Source organism: Acanthochromis polyacanthus, chromosome 15, assembly GCF_021347895.1.
Source record: "Acanthochromis polyacanthus isolate Apoly-LR-REF ecotype Palm Island chromosome 15, KAUST_Apoly_ChrSc, whole genome shotgun sequence".
NCBI classification, from domain to species: domain Eukaryota; kingdom Metazoa; phylum Chordata; class Actinopteri; family Pomacentridae; genus Acanthochromis; species Acanthochromis polyacanthus.
In genome coordinates this window covers 7,763,245-7,789,720 of record NC_067127.1, presented here as the reverse complement: position 1 = coordinate 7,789,720, position 26,476 = coordinate 7,763,245, and the positions used below count along the sequence as shown (strand labels likewise).

Genomic DNA, 26,476 nt, shown 5'->3' with positions numbered 1-26,476 from the left:
GGATCACATTAGTATTGCTCTGCATCCACCCTCACACTATAGGTGATTTCCATTTAGACACACATTTCCACATGAAGATAAATATGACTTGAATCGTAATTTCCCTGAAGTAAATATAATACAAATACAACATAATACAGTGTCAGGCCAGGCAGGCTAATAGATTACTAGCGTGTTTTCCATTTGTATGGTAAGTGGTGAACCTAGGTGGTGGTCTGGCGAGTAACAAATTGAATGTTTAATCCATCTCAGTGCAGATTGAGGGTATCAGAAAGATCGGTAGTCGTTGGAGTTCTCCTGTGACTGGTAGTGTATTAGATATTTTTACTCTTTAGGGGTTTGAGGAATGTTGCTGGATTAACAAGAGGTGCAAAGTGGTAGATAAATTCAATTTCTTATCTTTTCTGAAGTCGTCTGTTATTTTTCAGATAGGCATTTGAATTTGACTTGCAGCATTTCCAGTCACTCAGTGGTGTAATCTGTGATGTTGGGTTACAATAACACGAGCCCTGTTTGACTTAGATACTTACACTTTTTTTATTGCTTTCAATTACAGAATTTCATATTGCATTTTATATTATAGTATTGAATAATTAACTGGAGTCTCTCTCACCACACATATATATATGTGAAAGTTATTATACTTGGCTTTGTGTTATTCTTTCAGAGCCTCCTTCATATGTTAGAGAGATCTTTGTAGAGAAACCAGGACAAATATGCAAAAGATATGCTTCCTTAATGTTACCAAACATTCTCTAAGTACATATTTAATTCTTTAATAAATGTTTGCTCTGGCATTTTGGAGAAGCTAGATTAGCGTCAACTGCACAGCATCTCATATAAGTGTGACAAATTGATATTTTTATATAGCTTAATCTGTTTACTATGATGTTTATGCGAGGAATTATTACAAACTAATTAAAGAAATCACTTTGATATAATTAGTCAGATTTCAGGAAGCTCATTAGTAGTAATTTGCATGAAAAATAAGCCCTGTAGTGGTGCTCAGACCCAGCTATCCGATCTGTGTTTTATCTGGTTACACATCAACCCCCATTGTTTGTTGTTTGAGGCTGTCTGAAGTGGCCCACAATATTTTCAGTCATTGCCCTGAGAAGCGGCGGGGTGTCTTTCAACAAATTCCTCCCCTAAAGCAAGTCAACCTGTATGTGGAAGCAGACACACGCCTCTGTGTACATAAGGCAGGAGGAGTGAGCGGCAAAACACTGTCTATTTATCTGTCAGGTTCCTGACAAAGAACTGAGCTGACAAGTAAGGGTTTCCCTCAGCAGAGCAGGGGGGCTTTATTCACCGTACTTACATGCCCAGTCTATGCCCAGAGACTCATGTTATTTGCAAATCACACTCTTTGAAAATTCACAAACGGGGCGAGACATGCCACGCTACGGGTTTGTCAGCTGCCTTCACAACAGCTAGCTATATCGCTAACAGTGTGCGGTTCGGTAAGGAAGCAGCTTTCTCTTAGCATTTGCCTCGCTGTCACTTTTTCCAACACATGCGTTCTGTGTCTTCATGCTTGGGGTCTCTCCTCCCTCAGAGGCTTGCCATCTTCCCTTTGGACTGACAAAACACCCACACGCCCGCTGAAATAAAAAAAAAAAAGGAAGGAAAGAAAAAGAGAATACATTCCTGGAATTACATCATTCTCTGCCGAAGCAGTTCTTCCAGAAACTGATGCATATATATATATATTATATTCTTATAATTAGATAAGAGCAGCCATTTAAAAATGAATTGAAGTTATTTTAAATGCGCTTTTTTTTCCAGGATACCCCTGTCTTAGGCTGTGGGCTTCAAAATGCTGGTACAAAAACAAGACCTGTTTATTCTCTATACCCTTTTCCCACCATGGGCGAAATCCTTCCCTAAACATCCGGACAGAGAAGCACTTGTGTGGCGCTGATGTCACAGACCTACCTGGCCTCCCTCTCACAAAAGCTAAGGTATCATTAGCTAGGCTCACACAATGGCCATTCAACCAAGCCACTGCGCTCCTCAGGACTTGGGAACAATGTTATTTTTTGTCTCAGAATTATAAAGACAGAGTTTTGCAGGAAACCTGACAGACAAAACCTTTTAGAGGTAAATGCTCCAGGCGGCTTTTGGGTTTAATCTTTTCCCATTAGCATTTCGCCCCCCTCCTCTCCCCTTGCTCACACACAAAGACCATATTTACAGGGTCAAAAGTAAAGGCTCTGACTCTCTGGAGACTGCTTTTTGTGTAGATCTTTACTATATATTTGCAACACTTTTTACTTTGATTTTTTCCTAAAGTATTTCATATAAGTAACTGAATAGCTTACAAAAACCTGAAACAGATACATTTGTTTATGGTGATAATTTTTTTTTCATAACAGCGTAAAAAAAATAGAAACTATGCTACACTCCTTAACTAAATATTGTGTGAAATCACACATGTACACGAGATTATTAAAAATTATTAACCCATAAAAGCAGTTTATATAATATAATAGTTATATTGTCAACAATACAACAGCAATGCCAAGGGTTCATATGTGCTACCTTTGTGTGTGTGTTTGGGCGCATGTGTGCGTGTGCGCACATTCACTTACACTTGTGTGTGTATGTGTGTGTGACTCCATGTGTGTGATTCATTCCAGGGCAGTTTTAGTCCTTATAAAATATTCATTTTGGTTGTGCAGGGCCCTGTAATTGCCATCTCTCACCCTGAATTATTTATACCTCGCACAGACTGACAAAGCTTTGCCATACGGCCCCAGATGAATCAGAAAGCAGCCATCTCTGCTGCCAACAGCACTGGGCTTTCACACAAATATGGCAGCCACGTCTCTCTGCCTGGCCTCTCTTAATTTGACATTTTCTTTTTCCCCCTGCCTTTGTCCTAGGTGCACAGAAAGGTTACCTGTTAGCTTTAAGCACCGACCTGCTCTCTGTCTTTCTGTCTCTATCCCTCCCCTCTACCTACATGACAGTCCACAGTGGGTGTTTTTTTTTTTGCCTCTTCTGAGAATGCGTTAATGTGGTGGCGATGTCAGAGTGGCTGCCTCATCTTTCATGATGACTGACCAGTCCTGACAGCCACTTTAGATGTATGTATTATACATTAGTAATAATATGATGTAGAGATACACTTGCGTACATTTGAGCATGCATGGACAGACAGCAAAAAAACCCCAAAAAAAACACTGACTCACTGACCTATATGTAACTTACACACACACATGTAAATCAGCCCTGACTGACCTGCTGGGTTCAGCACAGCTGCCTGTAAATGGTCAAAGCCCTCCTGCTGCTCTTCCCTGTACAGCTGTGTTCCTCTGCGTCCCGCCTGGCTATGATCACTCCAAGGTGCCACGGGAGAGAGACGGTGCTGTATGGCTCTCATTGTAAACCAGCTCTGGGGCCTTCCAGAACCCCACGTTGAACACCCTAAATACTACTATTCACCTAGGCCGGTTACTCCAACATATGCTTATCTTCCATCTCACTAGTGCAGGGAGGTGCTGACTGGTATTTCCTCAAGGCCCCGAGCTCCGGTGCTGACCAGTAATCAAAGCACCATATTTCTCCTCCCGCGCAAAAATAACCTGGAGATACCTCTATGCCGTCCAGCTGGTGAGCAGAGTAAATATTCCTGAGAGCCGTATTGTTGAAGCGCGTGAGTATTTTTGTAATGTCAGCAACCTCATGACTAACATTGTCATAGTCATTATCGGTAATCATCATCACGCTGTTGTTTTCGTGGTGCCGGTGATGATTCAGTAATATTTATGAATTCCACTTTGGATGTAGATGATGTTGGCTCTACAGCGGCAACCACTGTTTGATTCGTTTTTACAACAGGGTCGTGCAAGACAAAACAATGCAGAATTATTTATGTTTTGTGTCTTATTATATTGTGTTCAAAGTCCTGGTAGCGAAAAGCCATATTCGGAGTAAAACAAAGAACAGCGTGCAACAGTACACAGCCTCAGCAGTATCTTGATGTGAGGGGATGGGAGAGGCAGAGAGAAAGCTCGGGGCTAAACATGCAGTATGTGGCGGGCTGGAGCTAAAAGCTGCATAAAGCACACAGCCTTAGTCCACTGTTAGCAAGTGATGGATAGTTAGCAGGAGCTCAGAGTCTTCGTCTAATCTGTTACAGTAAACCTGTGCCAAAGCCTGAAGGGAATCAGTGGGGGCTAGCTAGGAGTGGGTTTGACGTGAAACCATTTGTGAAGACGAGCGATTCTCTTAAGTAAGAAACTAACAGTGTCCAGAGAGAGAGAGAGGCAGAGAGATAGCCGGAGAGCGAGCGAGACAGGAGGTGAGGAGAATGAGTGAGAGTGCGAGAGAGGGAGAAGGAGGAAGAGATACCATAATGAGTCCTGTAGCCATGGAGTAAATGAAGAGGGATTGACAGAGTGAGGGATCCTCAAGTGAAATAATGTCAATGCCACTCTGCCCATTAGAGAGAAAGGGGGATGGTGGAGGAGAGGGTAAAGAGGGATGAATGGAGAGACACAGCTACATCTTACGTTGCAGAGGAAGCACATAAATTATTTGTGACACCCCCTGCAACACACATTCCACCAACAAAAATATGAAATATGAAACAACGGAATGAACTGACAATAGGGGCAGAAAAAAATAAAGAAATAAAAACAAAAAAGGCCTTGGAAATACCCAATAAATTCTCCGAGACATGTAGTTGGGATATTTGATGTCGAACGATAATAATCACGGTGACATCTGCCTTGCTGTTCTCCGAGGAGACAGGCAGAGGCCGCGAGTGGAAGGGGTTAATCTTCCAAACCCAATAAGGTTGTATAGTGAGGCACTTGTTCCCTGATAAAGAAGTGATAGGATCTGTGGGTCTGGTCCCTTGGCGCTTGTACAGGGGTAGAGCAAATATTGTTAATGTGCTGTGGTTTACTTCAGCTAAGGCGAGAAAAACAGCTCTGCTTGACGAGAGAAGACAGTGGCAAACCAGAATACGACAGAAATGACCACGCGGCTCAGTTCGGCCTCCCAGGGACTTAACCGGCATACATATCAGAGCCCACTCAGTTGCATAAATCAGTGTTCGGGAAGATTAAGATCTATAAGTGTCTCTATTTCTCGTTTTACCTGCTCCGCCTTGTCACAACAGGGATCTGAATGCAGTTCAGTGAAGTGCCTAATAACTGGAGCAGTAGGTAGGGAAGGCAGGAGGCTTGACATTAAGACCCTGGCGTTTTGGAAATCCGATACGCTATTGACCCGTGTACTACTATCTCAGCGTAGAGATCTGGTGTCAGCAGATTGTAGTCTGGTGTTGGGAGCCGTTTCTTACAGGGCTCCTGTAACAGGGGCCCATTGAGTCTGGGAGGCAGCTGGGGCCTGATGGGCTGGAGCTGGGTGGTGATCGATACTCACCGCCCTGCAACGGATGACCTCACTGTCATGGCTGCCGGCTGTGGACACTGCATACTAGTCATTAGTGCCGGGGCACCAATCAGGAGCTTAGAGTTGTCAATACCTGACTCTTACAGATACTGTGGCCATCTGTCAGTGTATTGTGTAACAGCCTAAGTAAATATGGGGAAGCTTTTTTGAACAATAAGAACAAGGTGTATTATTGAAGAGGAAGAAAAAAAACCTGAAGTAAGTACTTTAAGAAATTGGATTGGTGGTGGTGGTGGTGGTGGTGGGGGGAATTCAAACAGCTCAGGCTTAACTTTTAATTTTTAACAAGTCATTAAAAATAATAAAAATCTGGGAAAAAGATGGATAAAAAAATGAATGAAATTGACAGGACAGCTAGCCTCCGCTGTCGATAGAGCCTTCTTAATAATACAACATTATCCTTATTTGCCCTTTTCACTCAAATCAAAGGGATGGACATTTATGCATGAGTGACATCAACCCGGCAATTAAGTTGGCCATTTAAATGAGAGAAGGCCTTCCACACCTCGCCTGTTTGTTTTTTCCCCTCTCTTCTCTTCTTTTTTTTTCTATTCCGCCTCTGTTTGATGATGGGAGAGGGTGAGCTAGAATTAGGGCGATGGGTCTTCCTTTGAGTGTCAGCCTAAAATGATCAGAGTAAAGATAAGAGGGTCTAGCAGCCCTCAAATCAGTCAAAGTGCCAAAGTCGGCCTTTTTCTCCTCAATTACCGAGTCTGTGAAGCCAGGGAGTGGAAGGCGCAGAGCCTGCTGCATTACTAAAGAGACAATCTATTTCCCCTTTGACCAGAGGGAGAGAAATCATTATGGCATGATTAGTAGCTTCGGCAGTGGGCGAGCATGGAGGTACTACAGGAGAATCGTATTAATTGCCTTAGACCAAGGCATGAGCAGGATTGTTTTAACGTTGATTTGTGGACCTGTATGACTAGCTGTCGGAGATAAAAGCTGAAGTCAGGTCTTAGTTATACTGGCAGACTTCGGGCATGCAGACAGAGAGGGTTGATGTCAAAATGAGCTTCCCTGGCTGCCCTGGAAGTCTTTCTCTATATGCCTGTCGATGTCTTCCTCTTTGTCTTTCTTCACACTTCATAGTTTTCCTTTACGCCTCCCACTATCCCTCCCTCTACTCCCCCCCTTCCCTCAGATGGACTACACCCCACCCCTTCCCGCACTCCCTTTCTCTCTCTCCTCCAACTGATAGCTGCCTTGGCCGATTATTTCATCCAGTGCGGTCCACTGAGAGCCTCCTCTCCCGGCTTTGGAAGAGCTTTAATTAGCCATGTTAATATCCCCTTCATTGGCCTTAATATCACTCAACACCTTCCTCCATCTCAGCGGCCACCAGGGTCCCCCTGTCCTGTCAGAACAGCTGATTATTGAGAAGGATAGCTTTAATCAAACCTAATTGCAGTTCATTCTTTCTCTCTATCCCCCTTTGCCCTCCATTGCCAACATCTAATGGCAGCGACGACTTGATATCCCATTAAAAAACAATTAAACAACCTCCTTTTGTCTCTGTGCGTGCCAAAACACCAGCACAAACTTCTGTAGATATTTAAGAAGTAAAAGAGAGAGAGAGGGGCCTTGTCTTAATTGCTCTCCTTTTCACCAAGGACCAATTTGCACTGTGCTCATGGAGAATCTTAACCAACTCAAATGTAATGGATGCTATAGCACTGCCACTGCTGTGGACTATGAAAATTAAGCTTATCTTTTTAGGAGAGAAATTGTGCTTAATTGCCTTCATAACAGTAAACATAAAGGAGCTACTTTATGATTGCGTGGGCACTCAATTTCTTGTGTTTATTGTTTCTTAACTTTTGGGTTCGCTGTAGTAGAAACAGTATGTAAAAGCATTAAAGTATCCAAGAAAAGAGACAACAGACTAACTCTGAAAGTAATGCGTTTCTTTTATGAAGTCAATGCATTGCCTGGGAAATATATTCTATCTCTCGCGCTGACATAAATTGTCTACCAACGGGTGATGCATGTACACGCTCGCGCTCTCGCACACACACACACGACACACACACGTGAGACTGTGCACACGCGCAGACAAATACACACCGCTGGTCTTACCCAATCTGTATGAGAGGCGACAGACAAATAAAAGTCGTATTTCAGGTCTGCTTTCCGCAGATGTCTGCTGCTCTACATTATGACTCTTTGGGGAAATAAAAACAGGGTCAGGGAATTAGAGTACATAATGGTCATTTTGATGATCAGCCAACAGATGCAACCTGAAAACACAGTGAACACAATCAAGCGAAATGCACTAATGACAAGTCAGGTTTTTTATGGCCTCACCACACACCGACAGGCAATCAGCATTCTGGCATGGGTTAAAACGTCTTTTATTGATGTCCAAGCCAAAGCTCCTTGGATGTGGAGTGAAAATATTTTCTCACCTCTCCTCTCCCTCCTGGGCCCTCAGCGAAGCACAAAGTATAGGAGTCTATCGAAGAACGCTTCTAAATGACCAGTGCATGTGTTAATGTGGCCAGGGTTAGAAGGGTCATTTCAGACTCTGATTTATGGCCTGGCCAGGATCCCACTGGGCGAACGAGAAGTCTTAAGTGTTGTGAAAGCGTCCTCACAGGCCACACAAGCCACTGTATTTAGCTGAATGAAATGGCCATGCAATCTATGGTGCAATCTATGGTAATCCAATGAGCCGCTGTGATTCTGTGAGCCAAGTTAGTATTACAATAGAAACCACAGTATTGCATATAGTAATGCTAATGCAATGTGATGAAAAATAAATATCACAGCAGTGTATTTATAATGAATCGGGGAAAGCAAAGGCGCAATCAGTCACGATTCTGTGGGGAGAATTTGCAAAAAACAACAAGTCGATTTCATTGTTTATTCTGTGTGGTCATGGAAGATTTTTACACAATGGGCTACATCTGAGATAATTTCTCTTATTGGCCTTGTTGTTAATTTTCCCTGCTTTAACTATTTTATGTCTGCGAGGCCACATCTGATATACAACTCTCAATACGCGGCCTTATCAATAAATTCAGTGAGACCCAAGAGAAAGCGGCAGAAGAAGGCAGCTTACAAACTAACCAAGCCCAGATCTCACTCAGACGTGACATTTGTTCAGAGACGATTAGCCAGGTTGTAATTTGTGGCATAATTGCCTCACCCACCCACAAGTACATGGGTGTGTGTGTATGTGTTATGCGTGTGTCTGTGTGTGTGTGGCATACGGTGGTCCCAGGAGTGTCCGCCTAATTGCCTGACAGGACTATAAGTTTTGTGGCGCGCTCTCACCTTGTTAGGTCCTTTATCCCTGATGCTCTTCAAACAAGACCTGGTCACAGGTGGGCCTCATTTGCTTCCCTATTGAACAGGAGAACTTTAATTGCACAGGGGGTGTCCTGGGATTAAAGAGGTGGGTGGAATATCAAGTGACTTCCTGTATGTTAGTGGCAGATGGGTGTTGGGAAAGACCCATGAACTCAGGTGAGAGGATGAGATCACAAAAAGGCGATCTTGATTTTGAAAGAATAATAAAGAGAATCCCAGCTGAAATAGTGTCACGTCGTATCGGTTTCTGCCTGGCATGATGAATGAATGAATGAATGAATGTGGAATGCCAAAGTGTTTGAGGAATCTAATTTAAATATTCTATCAATTTGCAATTTGACCCGTTTCCTTTAATAGTTTTTGCTTTTTTTTGCAGATTCTTCCTTAAGTTCTTTCTCAAGTGCAATCAGAACTGTCTGAAGAATGCAGGGAATCCACGAGACATGCGCAGATTCCAGGTGACTATTTCACACATACGCTCTGTCTATTTCTGTCTCTGTCTTTCACTGTCTTACTCTCCCCCTTTTTTTTTTGCAGACGCACACATACACACAGGTGTGCAAAATGCACAGCTACAGCTGCTACACTACACTAAGTCACAGTGACACAGATTCACATATGAATACATTTTATTATTGGCACTGAAGGAGGCAAAAACCGGAGAAAGAAAGAGTGAGGGATTTTGTGTCCTGTGTGCTCTGGACAGAATATTTATTAGGGAATACCATCTGACACAAATAAGGATATAGGATTTAAGAGTGCCATCAATTGTGTTCCTGACAGCTTTCTGAGCCTTAGCGCAGAGGGGAGGACGATCCAACCACATGTAACAACAGTGTTAACTCAGGATCTGTCTGGCAGCGGAAACGCATACCTTCTTGCACACACATATGCACAAGCACACACACGGAGACGCACGCACACATATGGATGCATGCACATACACGCTAGCGGCGCATATGTTTGCTTTCTCTATATCCCTCTCTCAGTCTTAGCCACATATGCACACACTTAATGTCACACATATGCAGTTCTCTATATAACCAGTGAAAACCACCTTAAGCCATCTGAAAACCATCACTAGTGCGAGCTGACAAAATGCTGCGATTTACACTAACAGGACATGACCACTGAGCGCTTTTACTGTTTCTTTAACCCTCTCGCATCTAAAGTGTCAAGTAGGCGAGCCTTAAAATTATCGACCCCCTGCTGATCCATTTATCCAATCGGCCATCCATCCTAGTCAGACGTTTTCACCAAAAGCAGCCGGCAAGGTCAAGGTGAGACAGTGAGAGTTTAGTGTGATTTGTCCTATCAGAGTAACGACAAACTACAGGAGGGCGTCCGTCACTGGCAGCACTGTTCTGTGATAGACACACAAGCCAGGCATCCTCCAGGAGGAAGCCCAGACATGAAACAGACAAGACAGGGTGTCCCCTCCTGATGTCACCACCATCAGACCTCCCCTGCCTCCTCAAATCTTCCCTCAGGGTGAATGTGGACTGATGCATGACAGCCACCAAGGGCTTTCACCTTTCACTTCTCTGTGTCAAAAGGAATGCAAGAACTAAGTTTTAGCATCGGTCTTTTTGTGAAACTGTATTGTATTTAAAACAACTAGATTTGGGATCTTTAAAAAACATGTTGTCTTATCTGCACTCCAACATTTAGTATCCCATTCCTCTCAAATAGATTTCCCAGATGCTCCACCATAGGTGTTTCTCTGGCCAAAGTTGTGTATTTTGCATGCCTTCCACTCTACTTATTACCCCCCAAAACCAGCTGGAGGCCAGAAAGGGCCCAATCCATCATCCTCAGCTTGGCCCAGCTCTGAACCTGCTCGCAAGAATGGAGCTCTTTCACTTCCCCTTCTCTCCCCCCCTACACCCCCACCCTTCCCAAACCAACCCAGAAAAAAAAAGAAAAAAAAAAGCGCCCCCCTAAATTCCACTGCTACACCGAGGTCACTTACCGGCGAAGCAAACCTGAGAGGGGCTCTCTGTTTCCGGCTCAGAAACACTTTGGCCATTCACATGCGGGCTCGCTGTTTGGAATGCGGTAGCCAAAAAACAACAACAAAAATAAGCATTATGAAATATGGAGTGTGGCTTGGAATTTGATCCTAGTAAAATGTTTGTTGAGTGATGGGATGGAGTACGGTTCACTCGCTAATGACTCCAGTAACATTTTAAAAGGGAGGCCTTCCATCCTCAAACAGATGGACAAGCTGATCAATAATTCCGAGCTTCGGCTATGATGACAGTTGGTAGAGTGGGTAAACGGAAATGGTATTTTAGTGATCGAAAAGTCAATTAGCTGTACACAAATGCGAGACACTAAAAAGCAAAGACAAAATGGTTGAGACGCGAGGTAACTGTAATGCGATACGTCCAAAGAGTACAACCTCTTGACAATAGTAATCAATAGAAGCATGTACCTGGACACAAAAGATTTTCATAAGCATTAATATATCCCAGAATTAAACTATCACTCTGTCTTAATCCTAAGTCTTACTTGTTTTACTTTTACTCCTCCTGCAGGTTGTCGTATCGACGACCGTCAATGTGGACGGCCATGTCTTGGCTGTCTCTGACAACATGTTCGTACACAACAATTCCAAGCATGGGCGAAGGGCTCGCAGACTCGACCCTTCAGAAGGTACGCCTCCTTATCTGGAGAATGGTAGGCACATTTTTACATCTTATAATTTGCTACGCTCTTTTTTTCCCTCTTAGTTCCTTTCCAGACATCCTCCCATTTTTTCAGATCACACAACGTAGAAGCTTATAGTTCCTTACGATCTTTTTTCCTCCATCACTTCACTCCATTTTTAAACTTTTTTCGTTGCTTTTTTGCCTCCTTCACACCTACTTTTACGGCTTGACTGGAAATAGTATTCATCGCCCCGTGTGTTTATCATGTCAGCATCGCCGAGGACGATGATGATACTCGGACTAACTCACGATTTAAAAATGCTATACTACTTCCAGTCTCCTAATGCACCTACATTTGTCCTAAAAGCTTATGTGAAACATGATCAAATTGCTGAAGAATTTGGCTGTGAGGTCAATTTCCTGCCATTGGGTTCTGCAGATTTAGCTGTGAGAGAGCTGAAACAGGGGGGAGGAAGGAGAAAGACAGAAAGGAGGGGGGAGGGAGGAGGTGAGGGTGGGTTGATGGTGTGTGTGTTCGTGTGTGCGTGTGTGTGTGTGTGTGTGCGGAGTGGGTTATTGGGGGAAGAGGGGGGCGGCCTATGAGAAAAACAGAACTTACTGTTTTTCTTCCAACTGATTCCATATGATAGACTGATTGCCTTCTCAGCCAAAAGAGAGAAAAGAAGGACCACCAAACCATGGGAAATCCAAAAAGTAAAATGCACTAAACATAACCTTTTGACCCTCATGGCCTCTACTTGCAGATGGGAGCACACGCAGCTGAAAGATTGTAAGAAAAAGTGGGGGGAAAAAAAGGAAAGGAAAGGAAAAGAAGTGAACTGACTTAGGCCAATTGTGCAAATTGCTTATCTTCAGATTTCAAGAGCCAATTATGGCTGGGCAAACAGTTTATATACACCACTGACTAAAACAAGCTTCTCTACACATTAATGGGCATTAATGGTTCTATCACCAAAAGCAAATGTAATGTTTAATACAACAACGACTAATACAAAAAAAGGACTAGACAATTAATATATCTCAGTGCTCTCCAGTCCTAGTGGGGGAAAAAGCTAATCTATTTGTTTTTGTCTTTATTAATGACTCCTCTACTGGAGAACAAAATCAAATAATTAAAGTCCTGCCCGGAGCACCAAAGTCATTATGTTCGCTGACGTTCTGTTTGTGTGTTTCACGTTTATGACACGATAGGTGTGGATCGCCTAGCAACCAGTTTCTTAATGAGGAGAGCAATTAAAGAGGTTGAGCCCTCGCCTCCATGTTCCCCAGCTCCCGTGGGACCCCCTGTGTTTTGTGCGTGTGTGTGTGTGTGTGTGCGTTGTGTTCTTTACAGGTTACCCCAACCCATCCTTTTATTCCTCTCTTCACCACACTCTTCAAAGCAGCAGAGTGACGCCCCGTAAAGCAAGAAAAGAAGCTATTGTCAACCGCCCAGTTGAACATGTCTTTGTCTAATAACTTTAATACACCTTCCCTCTGCTTAACCGCGTGTGCTCTCACAAGTCGAGATCTGCGTTTTTTTTTTCCTATCTGTTTATTTTTCCTCTCCCTCCCAGGCTCGGCTTCATAACAAACTAATTTAACATGCATCAGCAGCGATTGCTCACTTTGTTTGAGTCACCTTTAACAAACAGAGATGTGACACATGAGAAAAGGAGACCCCGGTCATAAAATGTAATTCCAGCCATGTCCTCCATAGTGCTTTGACAACGAGCAGGCAGACAGACAGCGTGCTTTAAATTAGCAACACATTCTTCCCCGGGAGTTCACTGGGCGAGAAGCCTCAGATATGTGGCTGGCTGAAACAGAGAGAGGCAGGCATCCTTCCTCTCGGCTCACACTTGTACACACCGCCTCCCATTGATCAAGAAGTGCTGCCCCCTATTGGCACAGGGAAAGGACTGCCGGTCGATGACAGACTGAATCTTGCCATGTGACATTTTTGTTCACTTGTGTGTACTGTCACACAACAAGCATATTATGCATTCAGACACGAATGTGCTTTGTGGCGGCCTGTCACTCAAACATGTATAGATTCAGGCTCAAAGGTGCATAAACATGCTCACAAATAGCTGAGTCTTTCACACACAGCATCACCCCCCCACACACACGAATAACGCTGCACTGACACACACAGAATCTATCACTTATTCACACACACACATAAAGTCATACACACACACACACACACACACACACACACACACACACGTTCCTTAGCTCAGTTCCACCATTATAGAGCCCCAGACAATATAGGAGACTCAGCATAGAGCCTGCAGCGCCTGCCTCATTTGCATGCCAAGTGGCTGTAATGCTGTTAGGGTTTATGCAATAAAGACAAGTGAATCCAGACTGCCGGGCCTAAGAGGAAGAAAGAGAAGGAGAAAAGAAGGGGGGAAAAAGGATAGGAGGAAAGAGGAGAACGAGAAGGAGAGAGTGCGAGAGAGAGAGAGGCTGAGAGTGAAGGAGGGAGAGAGAAAAAGAGAGAGAGAGAGAGTCAAAGGGAACAGATGGCCCAGGGAGAGGTAAAAGGTATAATCCCATCAGCTGCACTATCAACCGACCATCTGGACATCCCACAGCACAATTACAACACATTTCAGCAGGCAGAACAAAGGACGGCTTCACGGGGCCACATCAGACCTGTTTGAGTGTCACAATACTAGAGCTAGGACCTCCTCTGCTCAGATCTCGGATCAGTTTTGACGTCCTCCGCGGCTCACCCCAACCAGAGAGGAAAAAGATGAGAACAGATCACAGATCGGCGAGCCTACGGTCATTTTCGCGGCGCGGCGAATCTGGAAATAAATTCGAGCCCACAAACAAAACAGATAGAGCAATTCTACGCTACAAATTTTTTTAAAAATAAAAAAAGCCGTCTATTAAAATTGAATTAATTTCCTCAACTGTGGCGGAAAGTTTGCAAACACTTAGTGATGCAACACTCAGACGGGGCTCTTTGCATCCTCATCCGTCCACTCCTCATGATGCCTATCATCTGCTGAGGGGGGCATTGTGCGTGTCTGTCATCAGATCGCCTGCACTGACTATGTAATCCACTTCTCCACGGTCCCCATTCAGCACATGCTCCCCTCTCTGTCTGTGCATTGAGACATATGCAAATTTTCAGGCAGAAGGGTGGACGGCTTAGGGCCTCAGTCGCTGCCTCTCCATGGGTCCTTCTGTGTGTGGGAGGGGGCACTGGGATTTCCGAGGTGGTGCGTCTGTGTTCGTGTGTGTGTGTGCGCGTGTGATTGTGTATGCCTGTCGTAGGTTTTCAGGCTGCAGCTGCCCCCCAACAGTCACCGTCACCATCAGGCCCTCTTCTTTGCCTCCTCCTCCTCCTTTCTGCCCCCTCCTCCCTCTCTCTCATCCCCAAAGTCAATTTGTTTACAGTAATTTTGAAGGGTGAATTATTTGCTGTAATCGTCCACACTGATGAAGGTCAGGCCCTTAGAGGGGGCCCAGCATGCCCATAGAGGGTTGGTCCTCTTTCAGACGCTCTGCTTCGCAATTAAGGAAAGCAAATGTCACTCCTCCAGGCCTCACAAATGAAAATCTGTACGAGGTGATTAGCATGAAGTCAACAGCGCCTGTTAAAGTCAGATTCCCTGTAGTACCAATGTGTGTGTGTGCACTTTATGGGCCGGGAGAGAGAGCAAACATGACCTGAACAGACCCAACAGCAAGGCAAACAAAGGGAGATGTCTTGTCTGAGGTGATCCATACAACAATGGCTGACTGTGATTTACTTACTGGATGGAAAGGATAATAGAGGTTTAGAACTGAGCTTGTAAAAGCAAAAAAAAAAAAAAGAAGAAGAAAAGGAACTTGCTGAAATAGTTGCTCACATTTTGAGGAGTAGGAAAAACATGCACAATTCATAGTGTATTAAAAGATATTGATGGAAATAGATTAAATTTGATATTGCTATTTTATGGCGAGCTGTCATGCTATTTCTGTTGTAAACACGGTGTTGTGCCGAACAACATATTAAGGTAATGCATCAAATGACAGTGAATGTGAGGCACCAGATCACTCAAATTAGATTATAATAACAACCCAGACTGTTGATGAATGGCGGAGCTACGTAGCAGAAGTCATGCCAGATGAAAAGCATTGTAATAAACAATATGAAATGGATTGAATCGATCACAAAAAGAAAGAAAAAAAAAGCTCAATCTGAATAATTCATGAGTGCATTTCACGTTATGAAACCTGAAACTACACTCAGTGTGCCTGCACTGTACTGCACATTCAGAACAAAGGTAATGAAATAACATGAACCAGCAAAGCTTTAGCTTGTCATTTCCACTTTAACAGCCTGTATTCTTGACTCATTTAAGATGTGTTCAACTTTGAAATTTTACTGTACTTGCGGGTGCATGCTTAATCAATTCTGATAGCTACATTTGCCCTGACACATAATTTGCTCCATCAAATCATTTTCCTGGCGAGCCTGGCGTTTAGCCTTTGTGAAGTGGACCATTTGAAGGGTCTGCTTAACTACACCACTCCAGCGCGCTGATAAATGATTTTGATTCTCATGACTTAAAGGACAAATCCATCATTTTTTTTTCCAGGGGCAATTTCCATGATATGTCTTTGTGAGAGAGACATGGAGGGCTGAACGTAGAGGTGATGCAGTAATGTGTCTGAGTGGAAAGAGACATGCGCCCGAGTGTTAAAGCCTAGGTGCTGAATTTGCTCTTCTCTTTGTCTTGGATAAGCAGCCACCCCATGCATCAAGGCTATCAGCCCCAGCGAGGGATGGACCACTGGAGGAGCCACTGTCATCATCATAGGAGACAACTTCTTTGATGGCCTACAAGTTGTGTTCGGCACCATGCTTGTATGGAGTGAGGTATGATGTCGAATTTCAGATTTCACTTTTCAGCCAAAGAATAATTTTTTCAAGCTTTTTAGAGCATCTGTTTTAAAGTATTTTAAAACTTCAAGATAACAGTACATGCCCTGTAGCTTGTTACTACAGAGGGCTCATTATTTCTTTTCTTTTTCCCTGTAATTCAGCTGATAACTCCCCACGCCATCCGCGTCCAGACTCCACCTCGGCACATCCCCGGTGTTGTGGAAGTCACGCTGTCCTACAAGTCCAAGCAGTTCTGCAAAGGTGCCCCTGGGAGATTTGTCTATACTGGTGAGTCAAAACCTTCTCTTTCCCCTTCACTTTTTCTACAGGCTTCTGCTGTACCTCCCACCCTTTCCTCCCCTCTCTTTGGATGGAGCCCTCAGCCCTGAGTCCAGGCACTAATAATGAACTAACCAGGGCCCCGCTTGCTGAATGTTAAATGTGTGAGATCTGCACTGCTAGTGAAAAGCTGTTTTGCGGAGGGGCTCCTGCAAGTGCAACTCGATCCCCCTCTGACCTGCCATCATACAAGGGCGTTGCCAAGCTCTGTTAAACTCAAGCTGTCAGGATACCTCGTTCTGCCAATTCTCTTTATCTATCCTTTAGCGCGACAGATAATGCTTTCTCCTAATTTGCTGATTTTGTGCACCAAAATGTGCTTTAATTTTTTTATGACTCAGATTAGAGGAGTAATATCTAGGTTAAGTGCATGTCTGAGGTTATTCTCATGTGCGTGAATTCACTGGAGAGAAAGTGTGAGAGAGAGAGACGTGTATTGGAGAGAGTGAGGGGAGTGTGTGTGTCACACTCTGAGTAAAGGATCTGATTATCTTGGCTAACAGAAGGAAGTGGTGGTCTTATCTGTCATCATTGGTGAGGAGACAGAGGTTGCGGAGGTCAGAGCCTGTCTGACCTGGAAGCCTCTGTCTGTTCTAACTCTGATGGGCAGAATGAAACGGGTGTGTGGAAGCGCTCCCACTTCCCCCCAGCGCTCCCAGGCCTCCAACACAGCCCTGGCCTTGAGCACAGCAAGGCCAGGGCTGTACTGGATGCTACCCCCCCTCCCGCCCCACGAAATCCCCATCCAGACCCCTCCATCCTGGGGCAGCTGTTTCTCATCAAGTCCCCCCACTCTCCCATTCTCTCTCTCTCACTCCACAAACCTCCACCTCCACCACTGCTACCACCCCCAGCTATCCGTCCCCTTCTCTTCCAACCGTGCAGTCTGGCCCAGCTCTCCTGCATTTAACCTCCCTAGCAGGAGCAGAGCAGAGGCCAACAAGGCACCGGGATAATGAAACAGGAGTGTAGTGTGGCTGCGTAAGTGTATGTGTGTCTATTTGTGTGAGAGTGAGTGAGGGGGAGAAAGTGTGTGTGCGCAAGTGTGTGTGTGTGTGTGTAGATGTGTTACTGCACAGCCCTGAGAAGGTGTATAAGTTAAGACATTAATGGCTTCTATAGCACCCTAGTGAAAGTGCCAGGTCCCTTAAGAACAGACCCCATTAGTCACAGAGGCTAAGCGGATTGGGATGATTACCATCAGGTTTTACTGGGGAAACGTGTCCCCTTCTCTCTATCTTTGTTGATTCTCTCCCCCCCCTCATTCTTCCTCTCTGTCTTCTCTGGGTTCCTACTCACTTCCAGTTAGTATAAAGATACAATTACCCCTGGAGGCAACGGTGGTACAATTGATTAGTGCGCTGAATTAAAAGAGAAAGTCACCAATAGACAGGTCCGGCTCCTCTGCTCGGCTATTCCCTGTGTGGCTCACCCTGATTGTACAAGGGTTGACGCTTGAGAGAATGAAACCGTTAAAGAGAGCAGAACGCAGAACGCCAGAATTAGGTACCACTGATTCCATATGTACAGTAATTGCCGGGTAAAATGATGTTACCTACTTCTTGCAGACGTTAAAATGTGAATTGGCTGACGCATTGAGTGCAGGAGAGTGGATCATGTATTTAAGAGTGAAACAGCTCATTTCAAACCATAGCTTTTCTTTCTGTGCTAGAGCACTTGAACAAATGGCACTACATGAGCAAATAGATTTGAAATGACCCAGAGTTACAATAGCGCATTACGTGGGCCGAAAAGGGCATGTAGTGACACGGTGCTGTCTAAAAGGCACAGAATGTTCCAATGTCATATTGGAGAGCAGCATGTGCATATCAAAGGTCTAGTTATCAAAGCTTATGGCTTCAAGCGTGACTTGAGAACATGGCTTGAGAGGAGTGCCTTTTTTGACTTTTTTTTTTTCCTTCTTCTTCATGTTGACTCTTCTTGCACCACCACCCTAATTGTGGAGATTTAACTCGCTCAATTTAAGAAATTATCACAAATTACCAAGAGTCAACACAGAGGAGACTGCAGTCAATTCGAACAGCAGAGGGACACGTCCTCACTCAGGTTAGCACCCTGGAACCGTTCCAAAACTCACAATCCATTCTCAGAAAGAGAGCACCCTGTAGTGTATGTCAAATAATCCTGTTGGCATTGACTATCGAATGTTTAAAACACTAATGAGACAAGCAGACATACCATATAAAACTTTACTAGGATGTAGTTACTGACTGCTTCAAGGAGCTTATATCTGTTCTTTAATTGGCACATTTTTAAAGGAATGACATGTTGCCTGTTTTTTGCTATTTTACAGTCTATACTTTTTACCTTCCAAGAGACTGTTGTCCCTTGGAGCTTGCTAGCTTGTCCTCTGTCTAATCCATGTATTGGTTATCCATTGGTCAGGACAGGACTGGTAGAACCAACTGTCAGCAAGGTTGTAGAAAATCAAAAGGAGAAACTCCTGGCTGTACCTGAGTCGATACTTTATTATATACTTTGCACTTTATTAGGCACTGAAAATAGTGCATGCTGGCTTGATGAAATATTTTTAAACAAAAAGCCGCAATTTTCAGCCTCATTTGCAGCACCGTAACCTTTTTACTGCGCAGTTACAGAAGTGTATGAAAGAGTAAATCATAAATAAAAACTTGACCGTACAATTTATCCAATTTAAGCTCCTAATTGCATCAGAGCTTTTGGTTTTCTATCTTGGCCAAGTTTCCATGAGAGCTCCCCTCCAGGGGCAACGATGCAGGCCCTTGGTAATATGGTTCTGCAAGCAGTCCTAACACACTCAGCCACTATTTATCCTAATCAGTGACATCCACATAACCAGGATTGCTTAAAATGAACCCCTTCCGCGCCCCAGAAAACGCACATTTACCGGGACCCCATTTGTCATGGGTAAATTGAGGGTCAGTAAACTTCGCCTGTATCCTCCAGTGGGGATCCAGGACATGCATCATAACGTTAGGAGAGAATGATTGGCGAAGGCGAGCTGTCACACATTTGTCAGGGGGAAGGGAACATTATTTGCTAATTTCCCAAGCTGGGCACTGACAGGGTGCTTCGTCTTCAGACCTTTGGTGACCAGTATGGCTTCCCAGCTATTAGTACAAGTCAAGTGTTTTTTCCTCCTCCTTTTTTTTTCTCACTGTAAAGCGGCAGTAATAAGAGCCATTCGTTCGACCTCACAAGACTGCAGCACACTGGGTGAAGGATTTTGGATGAAGGAGATGCCCCATACAGTGAGCTGTTCTTGCCAGGCCTTAGTTGTGGCCAGACAGCCTTGAGGGCTGATGGATCACAAACTTTCCTCGTCAAGGTGACGCTATCGACTCCACTGCACCAAAATCTGACAAAATGGGTATGAGGCAGTCATTCATCAACATAAGGACAAAGGGGTCATGTGTGCTTCACTCAATACTGGTGGAGATCAAGAAATGTCAGCCCTGTACGGGATGGAAAAGGAAGATGTTGATAGTGCAGAAGTGAGGTATCATTATAGATACGCTTCAACTACGATTTCTTATTTTCCGAATGTAAAGAAAAATCCTCATTTCTCTCTTATATGCATGTACAATTGCCGTCCAAACAAACTAATCTGACTAAGCTTTTTGTGCGGCAATTCAGAGATACAAATAGTGATATCCAGCTTTTAAATCCAAAATTAAACTCACTTCCTCTTCCACTATTAGAAAGAGGAACAAAATGTTATGTAGTCTTGGAGCCTCCTGTCCCCCCTCAAAAATTAAACAAACAAACACAGACGTCTTTATCAGAGCACATCAGATAGGGCCTTGTGCTGTCCAGCTAGTGAATTGAGCCTATCCTTACGTCTCCTCTCCGCCCTGCCGTCACTTTGAAGTCCCAGACTCACAAGCTGATCAGATGGAGGGCTTCCTTTTCATTTCCTGTCCTGCAGGGTTGGGTTTGGTACTCGACTGGTCGCTGGTCAGTGACGGGGTGTGACCTACAGCAAAGATATGCTATAATCAAAGGCATTCAAGGAGGTATGTAAACAGATCAGCTTTTGAGGAGGACTTGCAAACACACAGCACATACTCCATATAGGACTCGTATATTTACGATCTCTAAACCTACTCTGCCCAGCCTTTTTTTAAAGCAACCTTTTTTAAAATAATTCCCCCTTACAGTATGAGGTGCTACAATGAGAAAGGATGACATAGGCATTTAGAAATGTCATCGCCACAGTCAAGTGGGTTGTAACCAGTTGGCACAACAGTTTTAGCATGTGTCAAAGCATGTTATCCACTAGCCATATCCCCATACCTGCCTGTCTCATTACAACTCTGGTATTTAGCACTAGCTCCACAGGAGTGGAGCAGACACTCGTTGCCAAGTTAGATGGGCCTGGTTTGAAGGCCTTGTGAGCTTGTGTGGAGCGCGACAAGGTTCCACAGAGGAAGGTCCTTGTGTCCAATTAGAGGGCTGACGTGACACGTGCTCGCACTCCCCCACTGTCAGGCAGCTTGTCAGGTAGGCTTTGAGAAGCACACTGTGGCATTATTCCACAGCGTGTTATCAGCAAGTGACCTGTGAAATCCAGCTCCGGGAAATTGATTGAAATAAGTACTTGCAGTTGAGCATGTATTTTCCCCCCATTACATCTCTCTGTGAAATGTATTGTGGTTATCTTTCAAAAGAAAAATGAAAGTATGGGTGTGTGTTTTTTTTCCTCCCAGTAAGGATGGTATTCATTGATTTAATTTTAATTGGACCCACTTTTTGTTCCTCGGTATCGTTAGAGGTCTGTTTTGTAATGGCTCTTAAAATGGATTGTCCTCACTAAGTCACAGCATCAGTCCTCTGCCACAGGAAAGATAGACAGAGGAGGCGAAGAGGGGGGAGCTCTTGATAGACGAGGATCTTTCCCCTCCTCCTCCTCCTCCTTTCTCTACCTCCTCTTCTTGCCCCATTTTCAGTATGATCCACACCCAACGGGCTTTAAAAGAACTCCAGCTCCCCCCCGTTCTCTCCTTCCACCCCCTCCGCTGCCGCATTTTGATTGAAATTCATCGGCAAGTTTATTGAGAAATGAATGAGGGAGGCAGCACGGTATTGACTTTGAGAGGAAAACACAACTCATCTTGAATGAGGGGGAAAATGCGGCCGTAATTTAGCCGTCATCGATCTGTGCCCCGTCCATGTATTGATCTTCATTTTACAATATTAATTTGCGCTTGCAATCAGCTGTGAAGGGAACCCATTTGATTTCTGTTGGCCGGTAATGTGTGAAAGTCCGCCGACGTCCTTAGAGAAGTGGCACACATACTTTAGATGTCATCTAAGAGGATTGAACAGGTGTCTTTGGCCCTTTCTAATAATACGGCCGATATGAAGGGAGTCTGAAATTATGGATGTGCAATCTGTAACATTGCTCCCTTTTAACCGTGTTAATTACATTTTATCTGTTGCAGGAGCAATATCTGCTGGAGACTGTAACTGTCTAGGTTTTTTTTCATCTGTATTGGCTCAAAGTTCATGAAATTTCAATGAACATTGATCTGTCTCCATTGATTTATCTTAACTGCAGATCTTTGAAATTTTAATTTCCTGTTCATCTTGAGACTGCTGGAGATGGAATCACTGAGTGATAACTGGCTGCAGTGGATGGAGATGATATGGTCAGTGTTAAAACAGATGAGGCTTGCTTTGCGTGGGTTTGCTGTGAAAATTTCAATTTGGCTTGCTTTGGTTTGGGTTGTGTTCTTTTATTTGAAAGATGGTCTCTACATCTGCATGCGTGTTTTCTTGTTCTCTCAACCCTGGAACATATCTATGCTGAGCAGCAGCAGCAGCATGACTTGTGAATATCTTGTATGCGCAGGATTCGGTTTTAACTCTTTGCAGTAACCCTGAGAAGATATTCACTCTCTCTGTGTCTCCAGTCGACTCTGCTGAACGCCGGCAAGAGGAGGTCATTATGTGAGCTGATGCTGTTGTGAACTGCATCTATCTAACAGACTGCAGGTGCCTAGAAGGCTTCAGTTAGACTGTTTGACAAGTCACAAATGCAATAACACTTGAATGAACTTCTGCCTGTGCTGTTTATCTGTCTCCCCCTTTCCAACTCCCACTCCACCTCTAATTTGTGTTAAGGGGAAAGAAAAAAATAACTGCTCAATGGTGTAGGAGGAGTGGAGATAAGCTCGAAGCAGTTAAGTATAATTAGCGAAAGTAATAGCTGGCAAATGGCAACAAGGCTAGGTTTTTATCTCCTGGAAAGATAGAGTTATCGTAATAAGCTGTAATGGCTGGCAGGAATGCTAGTACTCTGTGCAAGCTTCCATTCAGGCTCATAGACTTAACAAGGAACAATTTCCCTTAAATTTACTGCTTTGCTCAAACATTTCCCTATGTTTATACCCCGATACTGTAAGTCAATACATGTGTTCAATCCACTTTCATATAGACCGAGGGCACACAGGGGTGTATTGCCATGTAAGCACTTCTGGCTGCCAGCGTCGGCCATGTTACACTGTTCCTGTAGAGCGGTTACTCATGTCCTATTTCTAGAGAACATGGAGAAGGAGCAGCAGACCACACTCAGATGCCATGTACACGCCACCCACTCTACATTTTAAGTAAAGTGGCCGAACTGGGGCGGCTGAAGGAGCTCTCGGAGAAAATGTGTTAGTGGCATGAAAGGATGGCAGATTAAGGCGTCAGATCAAAACAAGATTGGGAAGTGCGCATTCCAACAGAGGAATTCCACTGAAGGCTTGCCACGGACGCTGGGGTGCGCAGGCGCAATATTCAAAATTGGAAATGATATGGTCACAGCTGCACACCGAGTCATGCATTCCATTTCTTCATATTCTGAAACATGATCATTCGCTCTCCAGAGAGAGAAAATTACTGAAATATTCATAAAAAATGTTCCTCCAAACCTTCCTGAAGGAGAAGCACGCCCCTCAGCGGGTCCATTCTTTTGTCACTTATCACGTTAATTTTGCTCACATATGGCGATAATTCCTTCTATTTATTGGCCCTTTAATTTGAAACATATTTGCCGTCACTTTGTTGTCTCATTAAGTTTGTAAAATTTGAATCATCCCAGAAATTAAACGAGCGCGAGCCCTCTCTGTGTATGTAACACAAGCGGGGGGGAAAAAAGATATAAGCGATATAATTGAACAAAACATGTAACCTGTCTAAATCTGAGGAGAAAATGAGGGAAAATGAAAATTCTATTAGTCTCTAATGTTCCCTCTGCCCCCCTCCCATGTGCTCTTCATCTCTCCAGCAAAGTATTCAAATGCAAGCCCTGCCTTACCTCCCCGTGTCTCTTTTTCTCTAATTATCCATGAGGTCAGTAAGCAAAATGGGGAAGAAGCCAGGAGATCAATACAAATTATCCCTGAGCAAACCAGTGCTGACAGTTTGAATTGCAGCATATGTTTACCCAAAATCAGGCAATTTATCTTAATATCAGGCGAGTAATGCAGCAGGGGTGAGAGGTCACACAATCTCTCCACCTCATAATTACCCGCCTCTAAAACAGGAAAGTGGTATTGATTGGCCGCGGGCCGGGAAGCGGGCGTGACTGGAACGTGCCAGCGACCCCCCCCACCCACCACCACCACCCACCCACCCCTATCATACCTCCCCCTGTATCCCCCCCACCTTCCTCGGTCCCTCCTCCCCTCGGCTAGACTCCCCACCCAGTTCAGGATTTATGGGATGTGTGCGGAGGGTTTCATGTTTCCTTGCAGCGATTGAGAAGCCTTACAGGAGGGGTATTAAGAAGGGAGGGGTGGGGGGGGGCTCTTCCACACACCCCAACCCCTCCTCTCTCACCATATTGTGCTGGAAGGACATGGAGGACCAAACAAATTTTGGCATGCACGGAGTCACGCAAGGGCACCGCGGAGCTAGATTTGCTCCTTGGAAGAGAGTAAAGTTTACGACAGAGTGTGAAGTCGGAACATAATGATGTGTCGGGGATTAAAAAAGACGCGGGGTGAAGAGGTGGGGGTAAAACGGGGGTGGAAAAGGCTGCTGTCAATGTGTGTGGTGTAAGAAAAAGTAAGAAGAGCAGTCCCAATGATTCTTGCAAGAGCTCAGCAGATGAAAGGAAATCTTTGCTGGAGAGAAAAAATGTGCGGAGTGATGCGATGAATACACACATAACACATTTATTGTCTAGATTGAATATAAGTGCTCAGTATATATCATCAGCAGCTCTTACAGGATTATTGACATTGTCTGTGTCTGTCTGCACCAGTGTACATGCTATGACTACAAAACTGTCAACTCATCAACTGACAGCACCGTTTAGCGCTAATGCAAGTCTCCATCAGCTGTCAAAAGCATTTGCATGAAATCAATAGCAGATGGCGGTCTGTGTCACCAATTTCATTACGCCGGGGTTGTTACAAAGATCATCTCCATGATAGATGAGATGGCGACATGTCGACATGTGGAGATCATGCCTGAAGCTTGGACTGCAACTGCGGAACATTTGGCCAAGTTTTAATGCAATTTTTGTTTAGTCTTTCGCTTCCTCCATATCTTGGCATGTAACACTTTGCATAAACTGTAAAAAACTGTTGATAGAGTAGAGTTTAAGCCACGTTTTAAGCAATTGAGAATACCCTACCCTCCAGATCACATTCATCATTATCCTTAGGTTTGCATTTACAGTAGGGCATCATTATCATTGGAAAGGCACATCAAACAGAACACCTCTCCCAACCTAGGTCTCGTCCTGTACTGTACGTCTCTCCGGCTGTGTTCCCAGCATGCCTGGCGGGTTGTGTAGGCCCCAGCTGAGGCAGAGGACAGGAGAGCGTGATGTATCACCCTGAGAGAGCCCACTGACAGCCTCTGATGATGGATGGCCTGATTATGGAGTGCTTTTTACACATACACAATTTACATCACACTGAGCAGCGGGGTCTGGCAGGGCTGCCGTGCACGTACGCTCTCTCAACCGGGCACGTGCACTCACGCACACACTCATATGTGTACACATATACACATGTACGGGACCGGCAGAGTGCATAGATAAGAAGGGGGGTGGAAATAACAAAAGAAAAGGGGCAAATTTCCTTGCTACAGCCTTGTCATGTACGATCAATACGGCAGATCAATCCTTTATTAAGGAGAAGATGGCTTTCCCCCACATTCCAACGCAGACCTTTGTCGTTTCGGGACACATGATGACATGTCAAATCAGATTTCCAGCAGTGAATGTTGTTGTGGCGTGGGGTTTATTCAGGTGTGTCTGGCCTATAGGACTGAATACCACTGTATTTGTCGGCCAGATCCTTGCTATCGATTAGCACCCTGCATTGTCCATGCTTGAACACATAATTGCTCCATTTGATCACGGTCGAGCTGGCAATTACTGTATTCAGGTTTTGGCACAAGCGGTGCATGTGTTCGATTGTACCTGTGTGTGTGAGCACTGTACGTATGCGTGAGTAGACACAGGATATGTGTCTATAGGTTGTGTGCAAGGAAGCCTGCATGGGTATTTAGATGAGGGGGAACAAAAGAAAGAGTGAGAAACATAAATGTTCACTTTCCTGCCGTGACTCCCCGGCTTGTGCTTCAGTGGCCCTGCCTGCCTCTGTGTGTGTGTGTGTGTGTGTGTGTGTGAGTATAAGTGTGTGTGTGTTGGGGGGGTGTTCGCTTGCTTTCACATTCTCTGGTGTTCAGCAGGTTCAGCGAGCTGTGCGGTGTTAATGCTGAAATTACATGCTGAGTAATGAGTGATGGGCCAAATTACAGGCTGAACAATGAATAGAGGCAGGCAGCTCTTATTAGTCTCCATAGAAAGCCATTGATTTATGAAGCGCCTTGCTCGGCGGAG

General features: G+C 44.4%; 2 protein-coding genes across 4 annotated transcripts in view; one reads left to right on the top strand and one right to left on the bottom strand.

Annotated features, from left to right (window-relative positions):
- The window catches only part of ebf3b (EBF transcription factor 3b), a 66,393-nt gene that overhangs the window by 30,886 nt on the left and 9,031 nt on the right, over positions 1 to 26,476 (top strand). Inside the window, exons 7-10 of one of the 2 annotated variants that reach the window (XM_051960243.1) lie at positions 9,122 to 9,203; positions 11,286 to 11,403; positions 16,154 to 16,284; positions 16,452 to 16,578. In XM_051960243.1, the coding sequence (XP_051816203.1) occupies positions 9,122 to 9,203; positions 11,286 to 11,403; positions 16,154 to 16,284; positions 16,452 to 16,578 (458 nt within the window). Of the gene's footprint in view, positions 1 to 9,121; positions 9,204 to 11,285; positions 11,404 to 16,150; positions 16,285 to 16,451; positions 16,579 to 26,476 lie in introns of both variants that reach the window. The other variant, XM_051960244.1, reaches the window with a different exon arrangement.
- mgmt (O-6-methylguanine-DNA methyltransferase) overlaps positions 1,274 to 26,476 on the bottom strand; it is an 84,519-nt gene continuing 59,316 nt past the window's right edge. Inside the window, exon 5 of one of the 2 annotated variants that reach the window (XM_022197759.2) lies at positions 1,274 to 1,604. In XM_022197759.2, coding sequence (XP_022053451.1) covers positions 1,446 to 1,604 — 159 coding nt within the window. In that variant the 3' untranslated portion in view covers positions 1,274 to 1,445. The remainder of the gene's footprint in view (positions 1,605 to 26,476) is intronic. The other variant, XM_022197758.2, reaches the window with a different exon arrangement.